The 24255-nt window shown below is 35.3% G+C and overlaps 1 protein-coding gene across 1 annotated transcript in view; it reads left to right on the top strand.

Annotated features, from left to right (window-relative positions):
- LOC143273834 (uncharacterized) overlaps positions 1–24033 on the top strand; it is a 53284-nt gene extending 29251 nt beyond the window's left edge. Inside the window, exons 9-22 of the mRNA XM_076574020.1 lie at positions 1325–1412; positions 3362–3444; positions 5371–5428; positions 7476–7504; positions 7588–7648; positions 10737–10765; positions 10856–10916; positions 12359–12387; positions 12477–12537; positions 14163–14245; positions 16538–16643; positions 17176–17255; positions 22400–22498; positions 23532–24033. Coding sequence (XP_076430135.1) covers positions 1325–1412; positions 3362–3444; positions 5371–5428; positions 7476–7504; positions 7588–7648; positions 10737–10765; positions 10856–10916; positions 12359–12387; positions 12477–12537; positions 14163–14245; positions 16538–16643; positions 17176–17255; positions 22400–22474 — 843 coding nt within the window. The 3' untranslated portion in view covers positions 22475–22498; positions 23532–24033. The remainder of the gene's footprint in view (positions 1–1324; positions 1413–3361; positions 3445–5370; positions 5429–7475; positions 7505–7587; positions 7649–10736; positions 10766–10855; positions 10917–12358; positions 12388–12476; positions 12538–14162; positions 14246–16537; positions 16644–17175; positions 17256–22399; positions 22499–23531) is intronic.
- Positions 24034–24255: the final 222 nt, after the last annotated feature.

The raw sequence follows: 24255 nt of genomic DNA, 5'->3' as shown, positions 1-24255 counted from the left end.
TTCATCTTATTTTTGCACTCAAAATCTTGAAAATTAAACTGAAATTCTTTGCATCATATGTAACACTTCAAATTTTAAAGGATGTCTATACAGTAGTTTCATTGCTCATTTAAATCTCCAGAATCACTCTGAGGTTAGGCTTCCTGTTTCTGGGTGTCCAAGATCACTTGTGATTGGTGTTTTTTAGTTTTCCTTTTTGTTTTTTCATTTATTACATCAACTGTGAAATTAATGAATGCAAGGCAAATTCTCTACCACTCAACCACACACCCAGTCCTTTGAGTTTTATTGTGATAAGCTATACATAAATTCTTCAAATGTGGATTTCAGCATACAGTCAATTAGGCTTTTTTATTCCTTTCTTTGTGTGTTTTATGAATGTTGGGACCAGACTAACATATATTTCAACAGTATTTGAAGACTTAAAAATCCTCAACTGGCATAATGACATTGATGTTTCATCACAGAATCTTTCTGAATTAAAACTACCAGTTCATATGACTTAAATATGAGGTGATAACTATTAGTGTTATGCCATTTAGAGAATAGTGAATCTATGTGAACCTTAAATTTTCTTACCTATCTTACAACTAAATGACTAACAATGCTGAGTGTGTAATTGCATAAGGACATCTCTACTATTTCAAGTATAAATAAGCACCAGGAACATTCCAGACATCGGATGAATGTTCTGATGGTCCCTTCATGTTAATGCTTGTTATGCTCTAACGATACCTGTTTTTTACTGTGAAAGAGTTTGAGATTTCATTGAATAATTACATGCATTGTATAAAGAGAGAAGAATCACTAACTGCTTTTTAATTTTATGAAACTATTTTCTCTATATCTAAGATTTTAACAAAACTATTTTTGTACATCCTTCTTTTCATAAGCAAAACTGATTCTAAAATATTTCAGTTCTTCTCCACATGGCATAGTCTGTATTTTCATACTAATCTAAGGGCCTTACTATAATATTAAATTGATTTTCTCAAGGAATTGATTTTTAAATCAAATACTTTGGTATGGCAAGCACATTAATAGTTAGTACTTAAATGTATTCTTTAACTGTTTGATTTTCAGTGAGGAATAAAAGTTTCATATTATGAGTTTAGTTCCTTATTGAATTCTGCAGATGATCTTTTTCTATTTCTGCTTCAAAGCTTGATTTTAGCATATGTGACTGTATGAGGTGAAAAGATAGGTTGATCTCAAGAGCATGCAAAATGTTATCTATGAAAATATGCTATCCTATTTTTAAGTTTAGTTGAATTCAAAATAGGAAATTCAACTATATTCTCATTATTATTTTTCATTATTTTAGCAAGATATTCCTGAGAATAGTCTGAAAAGTGGTGTGGATGACTTACCAATAGCTTCCAAACAATATGAACATGTAGAAGAACAAGAAGGTAATGCACATGCTTAACTTGTAAGATCACTTGGCAGAGAGGTTTGCTTAAAACATGACAACAAATACCTTAGCCAAATAAAATAACCCACGTAATATATATTAAATCAAACAAAAGTAAAAATGTAATGGTAGACAAGAAAAATTTTCATCCAAAGGTTGAAATAAGAACGTCAGTAAAAGAGTTGCCTTTTATTTAACTTTTGATAATTTCATGCTTGTGTACTATATTTACATCTTTTTCAGGTTTCTGGCTATTTCTACAACATTCCCTGTGCTCAAGTCCTTAGTAACTCTGTGTGTGACTTCTCTTCTATACTATTAGTAAAGACACACTATATTTGTGTGTGTTTATGCACGTATGTGCATGTGTGTGTGCATGTGTGTTTGTGTTTCTGTGTGTGTATAAGTGTATGCATGCTTGTATGTATTTGTTTAGTGTGTTGCTTATATGTACATGTGTTTAGGACTGATCACTGGAATTGCACAACCTATTATCCTACTAGGATGAGCTCATCTCTGGAAAATCACCTGATTTATCTTTGTTTATCAGCCACTGATTGCCTACAGATCTTCATCTAGGGGTTGTGCATTGTGAGATTCACTTCACCCACAGTAGAATTTCATCTGGTGTTGTCCTTATACAGGTGTTTTTTCAGATATCATACCTTTGAAATTTCATGGTAGCAATATCTAAGTCATGCATAGAAGATGCTGTGTAGCTTCAAGAGTGCTGGTACTTTGATTTTACAATCTATCTTCCCAATTCTTACTATTTTTTTCTGATCCTTAGATTTAGGACTTTATAAGTGGAGTTGGGGCATATTATGGTCACTCCTTGGATTTTGATTAATTGTATATACTGTAATACTTTTATGTACTGTGAAAAGTAAATTCTTTGAGGAAAAATGTCAGCTACATTCTTCTGTGGGTATAACTGTGACTATAAAAAACAATATTTAGAACATAGTAAGTATACTGTTATGAGAAAATGGGAGTAATTGATGACTCCTAGTGTTTATGATTTCTCCATCCATGGATATTTGATTAGTTACCCAGTACTTGGAATGAATTTCTCATTGAGTGGGTGTCCAGACCAATAGGACAGCTGTTGGTTACCCCAAAAATAAAAGTTTCGCTATCCTACCATGAGCGTTATCTTGCCAGGCTTTTCAACATCTTGGTGGTGTACCATTTTCTGCTGGTGGGATTACTGATTGCTTATCTCCCTTGGCACTTTGCAAAGCATGTTCTCATAGTATGAGAGCAGGTTTCTATGTCAGGTCCAGTTAAATTACTCCAAATTCTGTGTCTAAAGTGTGGAGTCTTGAGCAATAGGGCCTTACAACTAAAACTATTTTGATAGTTTCAATAAAAAACAATTATTTCAACTGGGCACTGGTGGCGCACGCCTTTAATCCCAGCACTCGGGAGGCAGAGCCAGGCAGATCTCTGTGAGTTCGAGGCCAGCCTGGGCTACCAAGTGAGTTCCAGGAAAGACACAAAGCTACACAGAGAAACCCTGTCTTGAAAAACCAAAAAAAAAATTATTTCATAATCCTTTTCCAATTTCCTTAATTTGTACATTTTTTGAATGTGCTTGTGGGTATAAGCACATGATAAATGTTCTGAAACATTGATGACATCTGAAAGTGTAGATTTTAGAGAGCTTGGTCATTTATGAGAGGTGTGTGAATTAGTCAAGTATTTGGATGTCTTGAAGCTGGCAACATGCAGTTTCTATACAAGTGATATACAGGTATTTCTACAACTTGGGCATTTATCTAAGCATGTGAATATTCATCTATAAAGTACATTTAATTGAAATATTTGATAAGAGTAAATTTTTTTCTAAATTCTAATTGTGAATGTATTTCAATCTATTGTCATAGAAAATTATGTATCTAATTGTTATATTTATTTTTTAAATAAAATATGTGGATATGTCAGAAGAACTAGAATTAGAAACAATACCGGATTTAAAACTGGAAAATGAAAATGTTTGTAATAAGAATGAAGACTATGAAAAATTGGTATGTAACTGTTTAAAATTAAATTTCTCACTTAATACTGTTTGGTTTGATGATCTTACCATAGGCCAAAAGAAACTACACTTCAGGCTACTATATTCAGTCCATCAATGATGATTTAACATTGAAATGAAAGTCTTTTACCTATTATAAAACACAGGGTATTCTTAGAATCCAGTCACACAGCTAATCATTGTCTTTTATATGTAATTTAGTAAATAATTATATGATTATTACTTGTGCTTTATGTTAAGCTCTTTACATGGCTGGAGAGCCATAGACTCTCTATTTAAAATAGTGGACGATATAAAATTATGACTTTAGAGTTGGACTTATTTAATAAAGTTGATTCTTCCTGCAAAAACTAAATTTGTTATGTGATGATTATACTCAATTATGTCAAGGAGAAATTTTTTCCTTATGGTCATTGGGTTATTTCAAGGTCCTCATTTGAGAAGATCATATGGCTATATAATCAACTAATCTTCCAACAAAAAGAATTTTTGATTCCATAAAAGAGACCTAATTGTGAAGGAAAAACTCAATTATTTTGCTCAATTCAATGAAGGAAATTAATTATTTCCACATTATTGTCCAATATGCTCAATATATATATATATATATATATATATATATATATATATATATATATATATGGAATTGAGTTAATGTAGAGAATTCAAATAGATTCAAGACACTATACTTTCTCTTTCACACAATCTGTTCAGAGACATAATACAATGTTAGGTACTTACTGAAGTATGAGTATGTTCTGAAGACATTTTTCATGTTTTAAACCCACATAAATCTGTATAGTCAATATCTCCTCTATGTTGAGAAATCAAGAACTGAGATTTCAGAGGGAAGCCTATGCCATAGTAATAGAACACCAAGCAAGTAAAAAGCAACTGTTTTAGTTCAGATAGGTGCATTTTGTCATAAAGAAAACATATGGTAGAGAGAGATATTTAGGCAAAATTGTCGTTAATACAGGGTAGGAGTGAGAATGGTATTTTGTCATCAGAGATCAAAGTATGAAGCCTAACATGTTTTAGAAGATGAGGGAGTGTCCACTCAGTAACTGTCAAATAGGATGGCATTACTGTACATATAGAATAGTGGACAACATATTCTCATAACTTTTAAAATTCTTGAAGAACGAGAAAGCAAGATTTGTTTATTCTGTTAAACATGCAAAAACTGTGAAATGGTGTTTGGGGAAGATTTCTGTTCATTGAGAAACATTTGTAAAATATTAAAAAACTGCATAATGGTCTAATGTTATTGTCTAAAGGTAACATAGGAAATAAAAACTTGTCTGCTAATCATTTTGATCCAGAATTACCATGTATAAGAAATTAACAAAATATGTCAGTTTTGTTTGTTCACTTTTACCGAAATTGAGCCCATTCTGCCTTCTTCACTACACAATCAGCATGATACAATATCAATGTTTTTAACATAATACATACCTCCTATCAAGCCTAACCACACAAATAATGTCATTGTACAACACCTCATAATTAATGTTAATTGTGTCCTAGAGGAATGGCCCTACTAAAGATGTGAACATTTGTCTCATTAACATCCTCCAACTTTACTAATAAGAACAAATTAGTTTCATGCATTATAATACAAAATGATTACTTTTATTGATACATGCACATCAGGCATTACTATGTCTGTGGATGTTTTTCCTCTACTCTATATTTCTTGTATATAATTGGGAAATGAAAGGCTTAAACTTGACTGTGTATATAAGATTCTCCATTCAAATACCATGGTTTTTGATATATACTGCATATATTCTCATGAACAATTTCCTTAAAGTCAAATATCATGATATGTTCAGAAATAGAAAATAAGACCTTTTGGAATTACACTACTAATATCATGTGACAGAGTGTGTTTTATCCTAATCCACTGCAGAAAGCTGCCCAGTCATCCAGCATAGGAAATGGTCCAGAAGAAAATGAAATAATTGAAGGTAAGAGTCATCATGAAAAGACTTTATGTAAGACAAATGCTGGTATGTTATGCTACCGAAAGAAATCACTGAATTAATTTACTCTTAAATAAAAGACAACAAAAGTGGTAATAAGTCCCATATGTTAATAAGCATGAGCGATGTGTAAAATTGAGATAGTCCCAGAAAGATCTCTGAGTTTTCTTCTACCTGAGATACCTAAGGTGCCCCATTTGTCCATTGACTCAACAAGGTATAACTAAAGGTTTCATGTTTAGCAAAAGATGTCTAATTGGGGGTTTATCTCCTCTCTTATTTGGAGACTCCATTTGTATTTATTTTATATGCTTATGTATTTAGAAATCTTCTACAGTAGTATGTTTCCATACGGTTTTTCACGTGGATGTTAGTAAATTGGTCATCCCCATATTCCTACCCTAACCTCTCACTTGCATCGCCCTTCCTCCCACTGTCTCTCTACAATTATATATTCTATTTCCCTTTACTTGAATGATCCTCACAAGCAATCCCTTACTTGATGCAGAGTCTCTGTGGTTATATGGATTTTAGCACACATGTTGAAGACTTAAATGCTAACACTCACATATAAGGAAAATTATACAGTATTTGACTTTTGGATCTGGGTCTCCTCATTCGTGGTGATTTTTTCTAGCTTCATACATTTATATGTAAATTTCCTTTTTTGATAGAAGCAAAACACCCCATCGTGTAAGTTCACCACATTTTCATTATATATTTGTCAGTTAAAGGACATCTAGACTGTTCCTAAATCTGGCTATTGTAAATAGTCAATAATGAGCATGTATGAGCAGATATTTATGTAGTAGGATATAGAGTCCTTTGGGTATATGCCAGATAGGTGTATAGGTGAATTTAGAGAAGAATTAGTAGCCAGCTTCCTGAGAAAATGCCAGAGTCATTTCCATAATGGCTCTAAAAGTTTACATTCTCATCAGTAATGAGCAAGTGTTCCATTTTCGTCATATCCTCACAAGCATGAGTTGTCATTTGCTTAATTGAACTTCGCCCTTTAGACAGGAGTAAAATGAAATCTCAAAGTACTTTTGGTTTGCATTCTTCTGATAAATAAAAATGATGAGCATTTCTTTAAAAGTTTGTCAGTAGTTTGTGTTTTATCTTTAAAAATTGTCTTTGTATTCCCAAACACCATTGTCATTGGGTTATTTGTTTCCTGGGAGTCCAATTTTTTCTTCTTTATTTATTTTAGATACTAACTGTACGTTAGAGGTTTAAATGATTAAGTTCTTTTCCTATTATGTAGCCTGATGATGGTGTCCTTTGCCATAAAGAAGCTTTCAGTTTCATGTGGTCCCATTTACTAAATTTGGGTCTTAGTGCTGTGCTACAGGTGTTCTGTTTCCTATGCCAGTGAGTTCAAGCCTGTTAAAAATTTTTCTTCTGTCATATTCAGGGTATCTAGTCTTATTTAGAGATTCATGATCCATTTGGAGTTAAGTTTTGTTCAGGGTAATAAATACTCCTATGTGTATTCTTCTTCATGTATCCATGAAGTTTGGTAATCTCCATGTATGGAGGCTATTTTTATCCAGTGTGTATTTCTACTTTCTTTGTGAAAAATCAGGTATTCATAGATGTTTTGACATTAATTTGATTTCATTGATCAACATGTCTATTTTGATGATAGAACCATGATATTTTTATTACTCTAGCTCTGTAACAAAACATACCATCTGAAATAGTGATTTCTCCAGCCTATTTTAGTATTGAGAATCTTCTTGAATATATCCAAGACTTTTTTGTATTTCCATATGAACATGAAAGGCTTTTTGATGCTATTGTGGTTGTTTTTTAAATTTCTCTGAATTTTGATGGAATTAAATTGAATCTATAGATTTCTTTTGATATATTTCAGTATATTTCTTGTCAGCTGCTTTCCTACCAGTAAAATAATAGATGTTTATTTTGAAAGAAGGGAATAGAACTCATTGCCCTCTGAAGCCTTCATAAAGGTAGGTTTGGAATTCTCATTGTGCATAAGATTGACTGTACTTTCTTTTTCTTTCAGTTTGGGCTGAAAAATGTCCACATCCAGAGGTAAGTGACTTTTAATATTTATATTGAATAATTATATATTGTTGAAATCCAAAATATTGATTAAATATCTCTTTTCAAAATAGCTGAGGGATTATTGTCATCTAGCCTCCAGACCCATGCCTGAAACACAGCAATCTCAAACAGGTAAATTTTGTTAAGTCACTTTCTTCTGATCAATTTATTCTAATACATTTCAAATGCACACAGTCTTCCCGATGCCAATTATATCTCAACTATAATGTTGGAAGGTTTTGTCATAAGCAATGCCAACTCACTAGTGGCATACATGCTTCAAAATTATTACATTGACAATATAAAACATTTAGAAATGTCAGCTCAGCTTCAATGTCTAATACTCATGTTTGAGTGCTTATCATTTCCAGTGTGCAATCTCTGTTTATTAGTGACTTATAGAAGTCAATCATGAGACTAATGATACTTCCCCAATGTGTGACCATAATTTCTTGATGGATCTCAGAATGCGCACCTACACACATAGCTATCTGTAAGGACAAGGTAGAAACTTATTTGAGCTCAGAGATTCTGATCTGGACTGGACAAACAGCAATGTACAATATCTTCAGAAAAGAAAATCAATTTTTGTGTTGCTCTATAATTCATAGTGCACTGCTTCACTTCACTCATAGTGCACTGTAATTTAATTACAAGGAATAGGAAATGCATTTAGAATTCTTACCTACAATCTATTTCAATAGCACAGCATACACTATCATATAGTGGAGCAGTCATTGACAATCCCAAAACTTACATAGATATCTTGCCATAGGAAACTTTCAGCTTCATGTGGTCCCATTTATTAAGTGTGGGTCTTAGTGCCTGTGCTACAGGTGTCCTATTCAAAAAGTCTTTTCCTGTACCAATGAGTTCAAGCCTATCACACACTTTCTCTACTGTTACATTCAGTGTCTCTGGTCTTATTTAGAGATCCTTGATTCATTTGGAATTAAGTTTTTATTTAGGGTAGTAAATACAGATCTATGTGCAGTTTTCTCCATGCAGCAATCAAGATTAGTTCACTATCATGTTGGAAGATGTTTTTTACCCAGTGTGTATTTCTGGTTTCTATATGAAAAATCATGTGTGTGGACCTCCATTTGGTGTTCAATTTGATTTCATTGATAACATGTCTATTGTGATGCTAGAATCATGCTGTTTTATTAGTCTAACTCTGTAACAAAACATGAACTCTAAGATAGTGATTTCTCCATCCTCTTTTCATATTAAGTATCCTTTTATCTCTATTCAATGTTAAGTCTTTCATTATTTTGTTCTTTTTATTTAAAATTTTATTTTACATACCAAGCACAAATCCCCCTCTCATCCCTCTTCCCACTCCCCTCCAGCATAACCCCAACCTCACCTCCAAAAGTGTTAGGTCTCCTATGGGGAGTCAGTAAAACCTGGTACATTCAGTTAGGCAGGATCAAGCACCTCCACACTGCAGCAAGGCTGAGCAAGGCATCCCACTATAGGTAATGGGCTCCAGATTGCCAGCACATGCACCAGGTATAGATCCTGATCCCACTACTGGGGGGCCTTCAAACAGACCAAGCTACACAACTGTCTCCCATATGCAGAGGGCCTAGTCCAGTCCCATGCTGGTTCCACAGCTGTTGGTCTAAAGTTCCTGAGTTCCTACAAACATGGATTAGTTGTCTCTGTAGATTTCCCTATCATAATCTTGACCCTGCCCCCTTGCTCATATAATCCCCTTCCCTCTCTTCAACTGGACTCCCCAAGCTCAGCCTGGTGCTTGGTTGTGGATCTCTGCATCTGCTTCCATCAGTTACTGGATGAAGGCTCTATGATGACAGTTAGGGAATTCACCAATCTGAATACCAGGGTAGGCCAGTTCAGGCACCCTCTTCACTATTGCCAGTCTTCTAATCTGGAGTCATCCTTGTGGATTCCTGGAAATTTCCCTAGCAACAGGTTTCTCCCTTACCTCATAACTTCTCCCTCTAACAAGATATCTCTTTCATTGCTCTCCCACTCTGTCCCTCCCCCAGCTCAACCATCCTATTATCTCCTCATATTCTCATCCTCCATCCCATGCCCTTTATTGCTCCCCATCCCCACTACTCATGGAGATCTCCTCTGTTTCTCCTTCCCATGGCAATCCATGTGTCCCTCTTAGGCTCCTTGTTTCCTAGCTTCTTTGGAGCTGTGGGTTGTAGTCTGATTATTTTTCTCTTTACATCTAGTATCCACTGATGAGTGATTAAATATCATGTTTGTCTTTCTGAGCCTGGGTTACCTCACCACAGGAGTCCTGCCTGCTGGCTGGCAGCTGGGGCTGCAATGGGTGGGGGAAGGGGGCTTGGGTTGTGCCTCTGAAGCAGGGTGACCAGCTGGGAATATGGTGAGTCACCTCTTGGTCCAGGGAGAGCCAGCTAAGTCTGTGTCTCAGGGAACAGCTATGGTCTTGGGGGATGGGTGGATTTGGGGGAGCAAGTGGGACTTGTAGATAACAGGGTCATATGTGAAGTGGAGGTTGTCAGGTTGTCAGTTGCCTGCAGGAAACTCTCCAACTGGTCTGCAATTGGGGCTGCAATGGAGAGGGAATGGGGGCATGGGTTGTGCCCCTGGGCCCAAGGCCTGGAGGCTGGGGTGACCTGCTGGAAGAATGGTGACTCACCTCTTGGTTCAATTGGACCTAGTAGAGTCTGTGTCTCACGGGGCAGCTGCAGTCTTGGTGCAGTGGGTAGATTTAGAGGGCCAGAGTAGTAGGACTTGTGATTAAAGGATCTGATGGGGTGGTGGTAATCAGACCTGCCTGCAGGAGTATTGCCTGCTGGCCTGTAACTGTGCCTAGGAGAACAGTGACTCACCTCTTGGTCCAATCTGAGCTGGTGGAGTCTGTCCATTCTTTTGTTTGTTTTATTTTTATTCTTTTTATTTTTATTTTTGAATTTCCACATGAACCTGAAAGGTGTTTTGATGCTGTTGTGATTGTTTTTTTGTTTTGTTTTGTTTTTTTTCAATTTTTCTGACAAATTATATTGGAATCTTGATGGCTCTTTCACTGAATCTTTAAGTTGCTTTGCTAAGTTTCAGTATATTTGTGTCAGTTTTTGTCCTAAGCAGTAAAATAATAGGAGTTTATTATGAAAGAAGGGAATGAAATCTCACTGCCATCTGAAGCCTACATAAAGGTAGTTTTGGTGATCTCATTGTGCATGAGAATGACTCTACATTCTTTCTCTTTCAGTTTGGGCTGAAAAATGTCCACACCCAGAGGTAAATGTTTTTTAATATTAATATTGAATAATTACATCTTGATTGAAGTCCAAAATATTGATTAAATATCTCATTTCAAAATCCATTCAGCAGAGGGATTATTCTCATCGAATTTCCAAACCCAAGTCTGAAACACAGCAATCTCAAGCAGGTAAATTTCGTAAGTCACATTCTCCTGATCAAGGTATTTCAATAAATTTCAAAAGCACACAGTCTTCCCGATGCCAATTATATCTTGATGATGGTGATGATAGAATTTGACATACGCAGTGCCATCTGATAGTGGCATACATGCTGGAAAATATATTACATTGGAAATATAAAACATTTGCAAAATAAGCTCAACTTTAATGTTTAATACTTATGATCTAAGGCCTTATCCTTTCCAGTGTGCAAACTCTCTGTTTATTAGTTACTTATAGAAGTCAATCGTGAGACTAATGAGATTTCTCCAATGTTTGACTATGATTTCTTGATACCTGGGTCTCAGAATGAACACCTGTCATACTCAAAGCTACCAGAAAGGACAAAGCAAAAACATATGTTACCTCAGAGATTCTGTTCTGGACTGGACAGCCAGCAATATACCACATCTTCAGAAAAGAAAATCAAGTTTTGTTTTGTTCTAGAACTTATAATGTATATCTTACCTTCATCTGTAGTACACTACTGTAACTTAGTAACAAGAAATAGGAAATATATTTAGAATTCATATCTATAATTTATTTCAATAACACTATCATATGGTGGAGTGATTATTTAAAAGCCCAACACTGATATACATATCTTGCCATAAAGAAGCTTTTAGCTTCATGTGGTCCCATTTATTAAATGTGGATCTTAGTGCCTGTGCTACAGGTGTCCTATTCAGAAAGTTTTTTTCCTGTACCAGTAAGGTCAAGCCTATTACACACTTTGTCTTCTATCTTATTCAGGGTCTCTGGTCTCATTTTGAGATCCTTGATCCACATGAAGTTGAGTTTTATTCAGGGTTAGAAATATAGTTCTCTGTGCATTCTTCTTGAAGCCATAAAGTTTGGTGAGCACCATGTATTGAAGTTGTTTTTTTTCCAGTGTGTATTTCTAGTTTCTTTATCAAAAGTAAAAGTGTCCATAGGTGTGTGGACTTATGTTTGGTGTTCAATTTGATTTCATTGATCAACACGTGTACTGTGATGCTAAAAACCATGATGTTTTTAGTACTCTAGACCTGTAAAAATCATGAAATCTGGGGTGGTGGTTTCTCCAACTCTTTTTGTATTGGGGTTTGTTTTACCTCTCTCCAGGGTTTTTTCTTTGTTCGTTTGTTTTTATTTCTATGTGGAGCTAAAAGGCTTTTTCATGGTGGTGTGGTTATTTTTTTCAATTTCTCTGAGTAGTCATGTTGTAGTTTTGATGAGGATTACATTGACTCTAAGATTGCTTTTAGAACATTTCAGTTATTTCTGTCAGCTGTTGCCCTAACCAGTAAACTAATAGGTGTTTATTTAGGAAGAAGGGAATAAGAACTCACTGCCATCCAAAGCCTACATAAAATTACTTTTGCAGTTCCCATTGTGTAGGAGATTGATAAATTTATCCTTTCTTTTTTAGTGTGGGCTGAAAAATGTCCTCACCCAGAGGTAAATGACTTTTAATGTTTATATTAAATGATTAATGTTTATTGAATTCCAAAACATTAATTAAATATCTCATTTGAAAATCCATTCAGCTGAGGGATTATTCACATCCAATCTCCAAACCTGAGTCTCTACCACACCAATCTCAACCAGGTAAATTTTGTATGTCACATTCTTCTGATCAGTTTATTTTATTACATTTCAAATGCACACAGATTTCCTGATGCCCATTATATCTTGATGATGGTGATGACAGGGTTTGACATAAGCAATTCCATCTCACTAGTGGCAGGCATGCTTCAAAACATTCACAAGGACAATATGAATTATTAGTAAATGTAAGCACAGCTTCAATGTTTAATACTCAGGTTCACTCACCTTAACCTTTCCAGTGTGCAAACTCCCTGTTTATTATTGACTTCTGTAAGTCAACTATGAGACCAATGTGACTTCCCCAATGTTTGAACATCATTTCTGGACACCTAGGTCTCAAAATGCACACCTATAGTAAAGGTCTCTGAAAGGTCAGGGCAGAGACATGTTGAGCTCAGAGATTCTGTTCTGGGCTGGACAAACAGCAATATACCACATTTTCAGAAAAGAAAATCAATTTTTGTGTTGTTTATAAATCATAGTGCACTGCCTTCCTCCATCTGCAGAGCATTGTAATTTATTTACAAGGAAAAGGAATGGCATTTTAAAATCGTATCTACAATCTATTTCAATAAATTAGGATACACTTGCATATGACAGTTCAGTCACTGAAAATCTCATTACTTATATGCACATGTTGTATGCTTTTACACCTTTTTATTTTTCTGTACTCTGTTGTCTGAAACTCATCTCTCTGTGTCACAACAGGCATTGTATCAGTAAAGAAACCATGTCTACAATGACTTACTTACTTTCAAACTTAAAGTCAAAACCTATCAGAATCACACAAAGTAATTAAAAGAAAAAAGGAAACAAAAGCAAAGAGATCTTTGGAGCTTAGAATAACCTTTAATATAGGTCCTACATGTCAAGGAGAAAAAGTTATAACTGTAAAAAAGTGGGTTCGAGTTGAAGTCACAAAGAAGAGTTTAAGCATTATCTTAAGCTAGGGTAGCCACAGCAATACCCATTTTTCCTGGGGGAAAAAAGATGTACAGAATGACTCCATGTGATAAAGTGAGTCAAAAAGGAGCAATTTGTCAGGCGGTAGTGCCTTTAATTCCAGCACTTGGGAGGCAGAGGCAGATGGATCTCTGTGAGTTCGACATAAGCCTGGTCTACAGAGTGAGTTCCAGGAAAGGCTCCAAAGCTATACAGAGAATCCCTGTCTCAAAAAACAAAAACAACAACAAGAAAAAAAATCAATTTGTCAGAGCAGAGCAAAAGCATGTTATCCTGTTCACAGAAAAATGTGTGGTAAACCAAGTATCATTTGGGGGAAGTTAACAGTGAGTTATTTCAAGTTACTCTTGCAAGGCAAGGATAGTTTACAGGGTGAAAGTGTTATTTTCCCACAGTTTCTGCAGATGTGGATGTAAGCATATATTTATGAGTTTCCTGACAAATCATATAAAGCATGTATGACTCAAAACTGGCCAATATGTAGTATATGTCCAAGTGTTGATTTGTCTACAATTACAAGTTTTCTTGAGGATGTAAATATATACCTATACCATGTGGTTAATTGAAATAACATATAAAATGTAAAACCCTAACTTTACATTATTTCCATTTTTATAGAGTATTATTTTGCCTAATTGTTGTTCATATTTTTTATGTAAAAGATATAATTTCTTCAGAAGAAATAACAGAATCTAAGGTGGAAAATAAGAGAAGTTTTGTTAAGAGTGCAGAAAATCAAGAATTTGTACGTAAAATTTAAATTTAAATTTCTCATTTCCTATTGTTTGCTTCAATGACTTTGCCATAGGCTCACATGCTATATTTTAAACCACATTATTCAATCAAAAAATTAATTATTGAATAATAAATTGAAAGCATTTAGTATTCTTAGAATCCCATGACATTGCTAAATATTTCCATTGATGTATAGTAAGTAAATTTCTGAAAATTGTAATTGCTCTATTTTTAATGTATTTGCACACCTGGGTAAAGATAAGACTCAATGTGAATATCATGGATCAGTTTTTGTGGATCCTCAACCCTTTTACAGCTGATAAAATCCTACCATCTTTAAGTAGGGACATTCTGAGTTCTCTTACACTTTGAATGCTTTAATATCCTTCTTACCTTATTGGGTCTATCTAGAACTTCAGTTCTTTATTGAAAAAGTATAGAGACAGTGAACAATGATTGCCTTTTTTCCCACCATAATGGTTAGATTAATATTTTTTCTCCATTTTAGAAGATGTAGATTGTAAGCTTGTTATTTATCACTTGTATAATTGTGGCATATTCTCTACAAATACCTAGACTCTCCATGAATTTTATCACTAAGTTCTAAATGTTCAATTGTTCAAATGTTCAATGACCAAGTTGTTTTTATCTCAGAGAAGCAGAGATGGTTTGAAATACACAAGTCAACAGATTTAACAAAGCACAGAAACAGACTTAGACAAAAAGTCACCTAATCTTCTCAATACATGTAGATAAGGCACATGCCAAAATCCAATATACCATCATGATAACAATCCAGAGAGTGTAAGACAAGAAGGAGCATACCTCAATGCAATAAAAATTATGTAATGAGAAACTCAGAGCCAACATCATCCCCAGTGGATGAAAACATGAGTCCCATGAGGTCATAAGAGACAAATTTGTCTTATCATCTTGAATCCTTTTCAATGTTGTGCTCAATCTATTAGCTGGAGCAATAAAGCAAGAGAACAAAATTAAAGGAGACAAATAGGAGAATAGAAAACAATACTGTTTGTATTAGTTATGGTTTCTATTGCTGGGAAGAGAATCCATGACCATAGCTACTTTTATTAGGGAAACATTTCATTGGGATGGATTCCTGTTTCACAGGCTTTGTCCACTATCATCATAGCAGGACATGGCAGCATGCAGGCAGACATGGTCCTGGATAAGGAGCTGAGAGCTCTACATCTTGATCAGCAAGCAGTAAAAGAACCTATAGATGTAACCAACCGTCTTATTAAATAAGAAACACAGAAACAATGCAAAAGAGAAAGCCGAGAGGTCAGAGCTCAGAGCTGAAATCTCACCCTTCCGCCTGCGGTGTCCCAGCTTCCCAAATCAGGGCTCTATTTCCTGTCTGTTAGTCTATTTAAAGAGACAGAACAAGCCACAGCTATCTCACCTCACCAGTTCCTCAGCTGGTCCTGTTTCCTCAGACTGGAAGCTTCTGTGTCCTCATCCCAATAGCTCTCAGCTGAACTGTGTTGCTCCAAAGCCTGAAAGCTTAACCAGCCAAATGCTTCTAGTTTCTGGTCCTCACGCCTTATATATCTTTTTGCTTTCTACCACCACTCCCTGGGATTAAAGGCTGGCTTTCTGGGATTAAAGGCATGTGCCACCACCGCCACACTCTTGCTATGGCTCTAATAGCTCTGACCCCCGGGCAACTTTATTTATTAACATACAATCAAAATCACATTTCAGTATAATTAGATTACCACCACAAGAACCTGTGTTTAGTCTGGGTGTAACTTGAGCACAGGAGACCTCTAATGGCCCCCAGACAGACAAACTTCCCCCAACAAGGTCACACCGCTGCCAACAAGGCCAAACCTTCTGATAGTGACACTTCCTATAAGCTTATGGGGCCCAATTGCATTCAAAGTACCACACTGTTTAAAGAAATTTTCCTGGTAATAGGGTAGGCACTTCTTTATTTTATAAATATCCTCCAAATTATTTTGGGAATATAAATAGCATTAACAGTTCTTATATAAAAGTAGTTGCTTTTATTTTTGTTAATTTTGTGCATCAGGTCATATCCTCTGAATGTGTTTCCTTTTTCCTTTGTACCTCTTACATAGTGAAGTGCCATGAAAAATGAAGGATAGATTTAAACTTTACTGTGAATAATAGATTTGCTATTAAAATGACTTTGTCTTAAATATATACTACATAGAATTTCAAGTACACTTGTCATGAAATTAGGAATTCAAGTATGTTCTTAGAAATCAAATAAGACCTTTCTAAAATATACTACCAATACTCCTTTTGATAGAGTGTGTCTGACCCGAATGGACCACAGGAATCTTCCACAGAAGCTCCTGACTCATCCAATATGGACAATGTTGCAGAAAAAAATGTAATAATGCATCAGGAGAAAAGTAAGTAGTACATTTTAAAATATACTTGTTCTATAGAATGATTGTGTATAGAACAGAACACTGTCTGTTATAGACAGACAACTACATATATAGGAAGCCAAAGGATTAGTAGAACGGTAATAATACACACATTATCAAATCTGAGCAACAGATAAGATTTTGTTTGTCAAAGACAGAGTCCTTGCTCCCACCTCTCAGGTGTCCATTTTCTTTTGCTTTATCTTCAGAAATATATGACATCAATCTGAATATGTAAGTGAAGGGAACTCCCATACAGTGGGGGCTGCTTCCCAAACCTCTGTTTAGAGAAAAAAGACACACCAAACACCTGTTTTTGAGAGAGATCCTTTATTAAGCAGAGAAGATGAGTTAAATATTTCCACTGCAGTTTATACTTAAGTCAAACTATTGCTTGGGAAAATGAAAATAAATATTTTCCCATCCCTAGTGTGTCTTCATTATAGCAATGGACAGCTTTTCCCCTCAATGTTCATTGTACTTTGCTTAGTGAGATGTGTGCACTTCTTAACAGCATCTGTCATGGAAGACCAAGCGCATGCCTCAGAAGAAGAGCAGAGGCAGCCCAGTGCTAGAAAAACTAAGCAGTCATTTGTAAGTAAATACTTCAGTTTACATTGCACATTTATGCTATTTCCACAGTAATGTTCCATAGGCCAAATAAGGTTAAATTTAGTATGTCTTCTAGAATTAATACATAAAATGTAAATGTTTTTTAAATATTCTTATTATTTATTCTTTGAAAACTGCATTCACCACTGACTTCCTCCACCTTGTGCTGGTGGAACTCATCCTTCTTCTTCTTCTTCTTCTTCTTCTTCTTCTTCTTCTTCTTCTTCTTCTTCTTCTTCTTCTTCTTCTTCTTTCTTTTTCTTCTTCTTTTTCTTCTTCTTCTTCTTCTTCTTCTTCTTCTTCTTCTTCTTCTTCTTCTTCTTCTTCTTCTTCTTCTTCTTCTTCTTCTCCTTCTCCTTCTCCTTCTCCTTCTCCTTCTCCTTCTCCTTCTCCTTCTCCTTCTCCTTCTCCTTCTCCTTCTCCTTCTCCTTCTCCTTCTCCTTCTCCTTCTTCTTCTTCTTCTTCTTCTTCTTCTTCTTCTTCTTCTTCTTCTTCTTCTATTTATTCTTTGCTTAATGTCTCTTAAAATTATTTTTTTGTTTTTGTTTTGTTTTCTGAGACAGTGTTTCTCTGTGTATCTTTGTGCCTTTCCTGGAACTCACGCTGTAGACCAGGCTTGCCTTGAACTCACAGAGATCCTCCTGCATCTGCCTCCCGAGTGCTGGGATTAAAGGTATATGCCACCACTGCCTGGCTCTTAAATTATTATCAATAGCCCAGTGAGTCCAAGTGGGGCTGACCATCTGTGAATGTGTGTGAAGACACCTTCTGGGACATGAGGCAATCTGTCCTAAGCCACAGCCCACAGATAAATTAGGATCCTCCTTTCACAACCAGCCATGGCCAATTGCTCCTCATCTAGTCCTGGGGCCTTGAGAGATGCTTCCTCACTCATGCTGGCAACTTGATTTGCTTGAGCTTGTGCAAGTCTAGTGTAAGACACAGCTGTTCTGAGTTGATCTGTGCACCCGTTATTCCTTGTCCCCAAAAGAACATTTCAGTGTACTTCTCTCCAGATTCAAACTCCTACATTGTTTTCAGACCATTCTTCCTCATTGTTTCTTGAGCTTTCAGTAGTGGGAGGTCAATACAAATGACCCATCTGCAGATGAACCTTCACCCTGGCTTATCCTTATCATGTTAACTAGTTATGAGTCTCTATATTAACCATTACTCCCTGAAAAAAAAAAAAGAATCATATGACCAACAATGAGGGCAGAACAAACCTATGGGTATAAACACAAATAATAATAGCACTAGTTGCACTAGCTTATGACTATTCCAGACATGAGCTTTTGACAAGGTTTACAGCATCAGACATTTAATCCATTGCTTGGAGCAGCTCTCCCATCCATTCCTAACAAGGTTGGTTATTTACATAACTACCACACAATCATTGTGGACAGCTTACCTCGCTGGTCACTGTTGTCATAGGAAAGGTCCAAGACTGGATAGACTCTTCATGTATTTCATGACCAGTGGCTGGAACTACAACTTTTATTGTGATGAAAGGCAGAAATTCCTTGTCTGCTAGAGATTGGATTCTAAATGCCCTACATAACCAGACTGTGTGGTATCTTCAACAAGAGAGTCTTACCATTTAGTTATGACAAACAAGCAGAATGTGTAGAAATAGACTGTGTTATTTGGGGTGACATGGAGGCCTAATTGACCAATAACTCATAAGGAGGTATCTTGTCCTTTGTTTTGGAGTTTCAATATAAATCTCATGTCTTATGAGGGAAGTCAACACATTCCAGGTACCTCTGAACAAACTCTTTTTAGTATGTCTTTTAAACTATTTTACAAACGAGTCACTTCTACAAGCCTTCATACGGTTCAGTTACACCTTAGTCCCTGCTCTGACTTATTTTTCCGCCTTCATTGCCACTTAAACCTTAGCCCAGAGTACTTATTGATCCAGTGTTATTTCTTGTCACCTGTGTTCTACCTCCGTTCAAAATGTATTTTCCTTAATTTGCAACATCATAGTTCCTATAAGGCTTTTTTCATAGACCTTCATTTTTGTTCAGCACTCATCCTTTTGTCCTTTATCCTCCAGTCCTTCCATGATTGAAACTGTCAACATCCAATATTCTCCTTCTCTGATTTAATTTTACATATATTTTACTATCTCCCTTTCAATGGGTCCATCTACAATAGACCATGTCTAATTTCTAGGCTTCCTTATGTAATCCTATTTGAACACACGAAAGTCTAATATCTACACACGAGGACAGCATATCACATTTGCTTTTCTAATCCTAGCTGGCCTCATTGAGTAAAACTCTTCTAGTTCTATTAATTTACTTGCAATTTTTACTATTTCATTTTTTTCTTTATTGAGTAATATTCCATTGTGTGTATATACCACATTTTCCTTATCCATTCATCTGCTGATGGCTATCAAGATTGATTCTATATCCTAGGGCACATGAGTGGGATTCTTTTGTTGATTTTTTATTCAGTTTGCCATCATTGATTTAGGTGTTAAATTTGTGAAATGCTAATTTGTTATAGTGTTTATCACCTGTAAGACTTTTTGTGGAGCCTCAACCCCTTTTACAGCTGATAAAATCCTACCATCTTTAAGTCGGGGCATTCTGAGTTCTCTTACACTTTGAATGCTTTAATATCCTTCTTACCTTATTGGGTCTATCTAGAACTTCAGTTCTTTATTGAAAAAGTATAGAGACAGTGAACAATGATTGCCTTTTTTCCCATCATAATGGTTAGATTAATATTTTCTCTCCATTTTAGAAGATGTAGATTGTAGGCTTGTTGATTTTCACTTGTATAATTGTGATATGTTCTCTACCCATACCTAGCCTCTCCTTGACTTTTATCATTAAGTTCCAAATATTCAATTGTTTTAGTGGTGGTTTATGCATATATTGGGATAATCATGTGAATTTCTTCATTCTATTTATTTGATATGTTGTATTTATTGATTTACATACATTTGTCTTACCCTGCATTCTTGGATGAAACCAAAAGGGCCATCATGGATAATCTTTTTGTTATGGTCTTAAATTCTCTTTGCCATTGCCATTTTTAATTTTATATATATGGTTATTTGTCTACATTATTCTTGTCCATGCCATATGTGCTTGGTATATTCATAGGCCAGAAAAGAGCATCCAATTCCCTGGAACTGGAGTTACTGATAGCTGTGAGATATGATATGGATGCTGGGAATTGAAAGCGGGTCCTCTGGAAGAATAGGCAGTGCTTGTCAATGCTGGGTCATCTCTCAAACCCCAGCTTGTCAATCTCACATTTAGAAGTTTTGTAACTGTTCTCATCATGAAAATCAGTCTGTGGTTTTAATTCTCTTCATGTGAGTCTTTCTTTAGTTTGGGTATCAAGTTATTACTGGCATCATAAAAAGGATTTAGGAGAAATCCTTCTGAGTAGCAATGATATTCATTTTTCTTTGGTATTCTGTAAAATTCTGCAAATAATCCATCTTGTCCTGGTCTGTTTTTAGTTGAAAAATATTTTACTTCTTCAATCTCAATATATATATATATATATATATATATATATATATGTATATAATCATCTCCTTCCTCTTGACTTAATTTCATTACATACAATGAATCTTGAAATACATCCATTTCTTTTAGATTTTAGAATTACATGCACTGGAGATTTTTAAATATGTTTGTGATTTCTGAATTTCATTGGAAGTTGAAAAACAAAACAAAACAAAAAGAACCTTGTATAGAAGCAGTAGTGTGGCCTGCTAAGATACACAATTTACCTCTTAATCTGTTCACCTTAACTTGCAAGTGTTAATTACCATGAGTAATTGGTCTGCTTCAAATCCTCTGGTTTCTGTTTCACCACCAATAATGGTCTCTCCCTGGTGCTCCTCTTGGACATCCTGTTGTTGTCCTGTGTCTTGGAGGTCCTGCTGTTTTGAATCTGTAGGTTTGTCCCCTTCACATTCTCCTACAGTACATAGATTTGGTGGATTTGGTGGGAACCAACTCAAAACCCCGGTTCTGGGCCTGGGTTTTAGCTGGGTTGGCCAGCTTGCTAGCTTTTCATTATTATCACTACCCACATGTGTTCTCCAACACTGCCTAGGCTAGGTCACCCAATACAGACCAGAGCAAAGAAGGCCAATTCTCCTTCTCTTAGGTTCTCAGATCCAGTTCACCCTCACTCATATTGCCAGAGTGAGCTCTATGGAAACATTGTCATTTCTATTTTATTAGTTTCAGCCCAGATTTTTATTATCTCAGAATTGCTTGGACATTGTTAAAATCATTCTCTTGAATTATTTCTCCTGAATTTCATCCACATCGTTCTCTTTTATAACTCTCTATTAAGTGATCAATAATTTTTCAGAAGATGTTTTCGGTTGTTAGTTGGATTTTTCGTATTCCTTTCCTTTTTTCAAGACACCTTATGTTTCAATGGAGGCATTTAAAACCACCAGGAGAGACTAAATTTTGGTAGGGTTGATATGCAGTTTTTCCTCTGTGCCACTGATATTGAGGGCCACAGCCTTAGTCCTATCCTTCATCTGTGAGTCAGCCTCTGTCTAAGCCTAGAGCGGGGTTCCTGTGTCAGTACAGGTGGTGCCTGGCAGGTGAAACCTAGCCACCTGTGGGAATGGTCCCAAGCAAAATACATAGGTTGAATCAAAGCAGTGAGAGCCTCTCAACTGGTCATGGAGTTTGCCTAGTTCATCAGTAGGCCTAACCTCCAGAAGGCAGGGCTCCTCACTTGTGTAGGAAGTCATACTGCCTGGGATCCTGGAGAAAAATCCCTGGGCTTTATGTTGTTGTAGGATATCATGCAAGTCAGGCCCCAAGACAAAGTTCATGGGTATCATATGTGGCCCTAAAGGGAAGTCAGAATCTTTCATCTGGTTCTGGAGTTTCTGGAATATCAGAGGTAGCCCAAGCCTAGAACTCAGAGTCCCTCCCTTTTTGAAGGAGTCCTAGTACTTAATTCTCATACTATTGTAACTTATTCTAAAATTGTGAATATATGTAAAATATGCAATCAGCCATAGTTGCCTTTTTTAGTTGAATGGATGGTTCAAATCTTTCGTGACATTGTTTTAATTTTCAGTTTAAAAATTCCTTATTTTACATAATCTCTTTCAGATTGATACTATAAGAGCATGTTTTTGTGCATGTTTCACCAAAAAACGAAGCTCTTCTCGCCACCACAAGAAATAGAAGAGAAAACATAAAAAAGTGATGGTAAGAGTTATATTTTGTTTTAAAATGTATTAGTATTAGAAAGAATGTTTATCTAAAATACATACTCAGTTTTCCAGCTCAGGAATATAAGTATTTCAGTGCAGCACAGGGGATAAAAAGAGTTAACTGTCAATGGAATGATTGTCTCATGAGTCAACAACTGGCTAAATCAAGATTGTCATCAGTCACACACACACACACACACACACACATAGTTATTTAGATAGATTAGATAGATAGATAGATAGATAGATAGATAGATAGATAGATGATAGATAGATAGATAGATAGATAGATAGATAGATAGATAGATAGATATTGATGGATAGATGATAGATAGATAGATAGATAGATAGATAGATAGATAGATAGATAGATAGATAGATAGATAGATAAGCGATTGATAGATATCTAGAATGTATGTGTATGTATGTTTTGGTCACATTTCAAAGGTTCAAGAATACTAGGAAACAAAGCTGAAGAGAGAAAGCTGGGAGCTAAAGAATATGAACAGTTTCAAATACTGGGCATAAAGGAGGAAAATGGAGCAGTGTGTCTGGTGGTGGGAGAGAGAATAAATTCTTTAGAAAAGGAATAGCATAGTGTTGAATATGTAATAAGAACATAAATCAATTTCTAACACAAAGGTTTCATTCATAAGAAGAAAAGGTATTCCTAACCATCTTCCATGTTTTCCTCACTGTTATTACATACTGAGTTAGGATCCAATTTAGAGTTTAAGGCTAGGTTGAATTTTATGATTAGGCTTCCTGTTATATAGTTAGAGTAGATTTAAGGTTAGGTGTTAGCATTAAGGTTTACAAATGTCATGGTGCATATAGGTCTGTCATGAAAGTGAAGTATTAAAGGGAATATTCATGATGGATGAAAGGTGAATTTTACAAAAACGTCTCCATTGGCACACATGTTCTAGAAATGCATTTTATGAGTGCTCTAACTAGCTCTTTTCACCATATAGTTTATAAAACAGAAGAGAGCACTGTGCATTTAAATTGAATTATTCTCATCCTAGAACTTGGACAAGTCTACGACAATTGGCTGACAACTTCTCTGACCATCTACAATAAAACAACTCAGGAAAACAATCTGACCCTTCTCCAATAATTGCTTCAAGAAAAAGCACATTTTTATTTTATGTTTTAGAATATTATAGTATTATATTACATAATCTTCAGTGTTATTTTCACCTGTTTATTTTGTTTCATTATATTGTAGTATATTACACTATTATATTATCTTCAGTTTTTATTTCCATATGTTTATCTTGTTTTATTAGATTATGTTATATTATGTTAATATATTATACTATCTTCAGTGTTTATTTTATGTTTACCTTCCTTCCCTTGATGTAAATAGTTCTTGTATATGTGTATATATGTATATATGTATATATTTATATGTATATATGTTTATGTGCTTTGTAATATATTTTTAGAAGATATCATTTTTGAATGTACAAAGTTATTGAATAATTAATAATAATTAAATAAAAATAATTTAATTATCCATTCAAAGTTGTTTGAGTCCATTTGATTGCTACATTTCCCTTTAGCTCTTCTAGTTACTAATGCAGCTATACAGTATTTGATGATGGTCATTAATGGTTCATCCATACCTTCTTTATGTAAATGAGCACTGCTTTAGTTTTCTTAGTTTATCCATTGTTTATTCATTTACCCATGAATTGATTTCTTTTTGGTGGCTTTCAATTACAATGAGTAATGAGGAGGTGTGTT

This window comes from Peromyscus maniculatus, chromosome 6 (genome assembly GCF_049852395.1).
Source record: "Peromyscus maniculatus bairdii isolate BWxNUB_F1_BW_parent chromosome 6, HU_Pman_BW_mat_3.1, whole genome shotgun sequence".
Lineage (NCBI taxonomy): Eukaryota > Metazoa > Chordata > Mammalia > Rodentia > Cricetidae > Peromyscus > Peromyscus maniculatus.
This window is presented reverse-complemented; position numbering and strand designations above follow the sequence as displayed.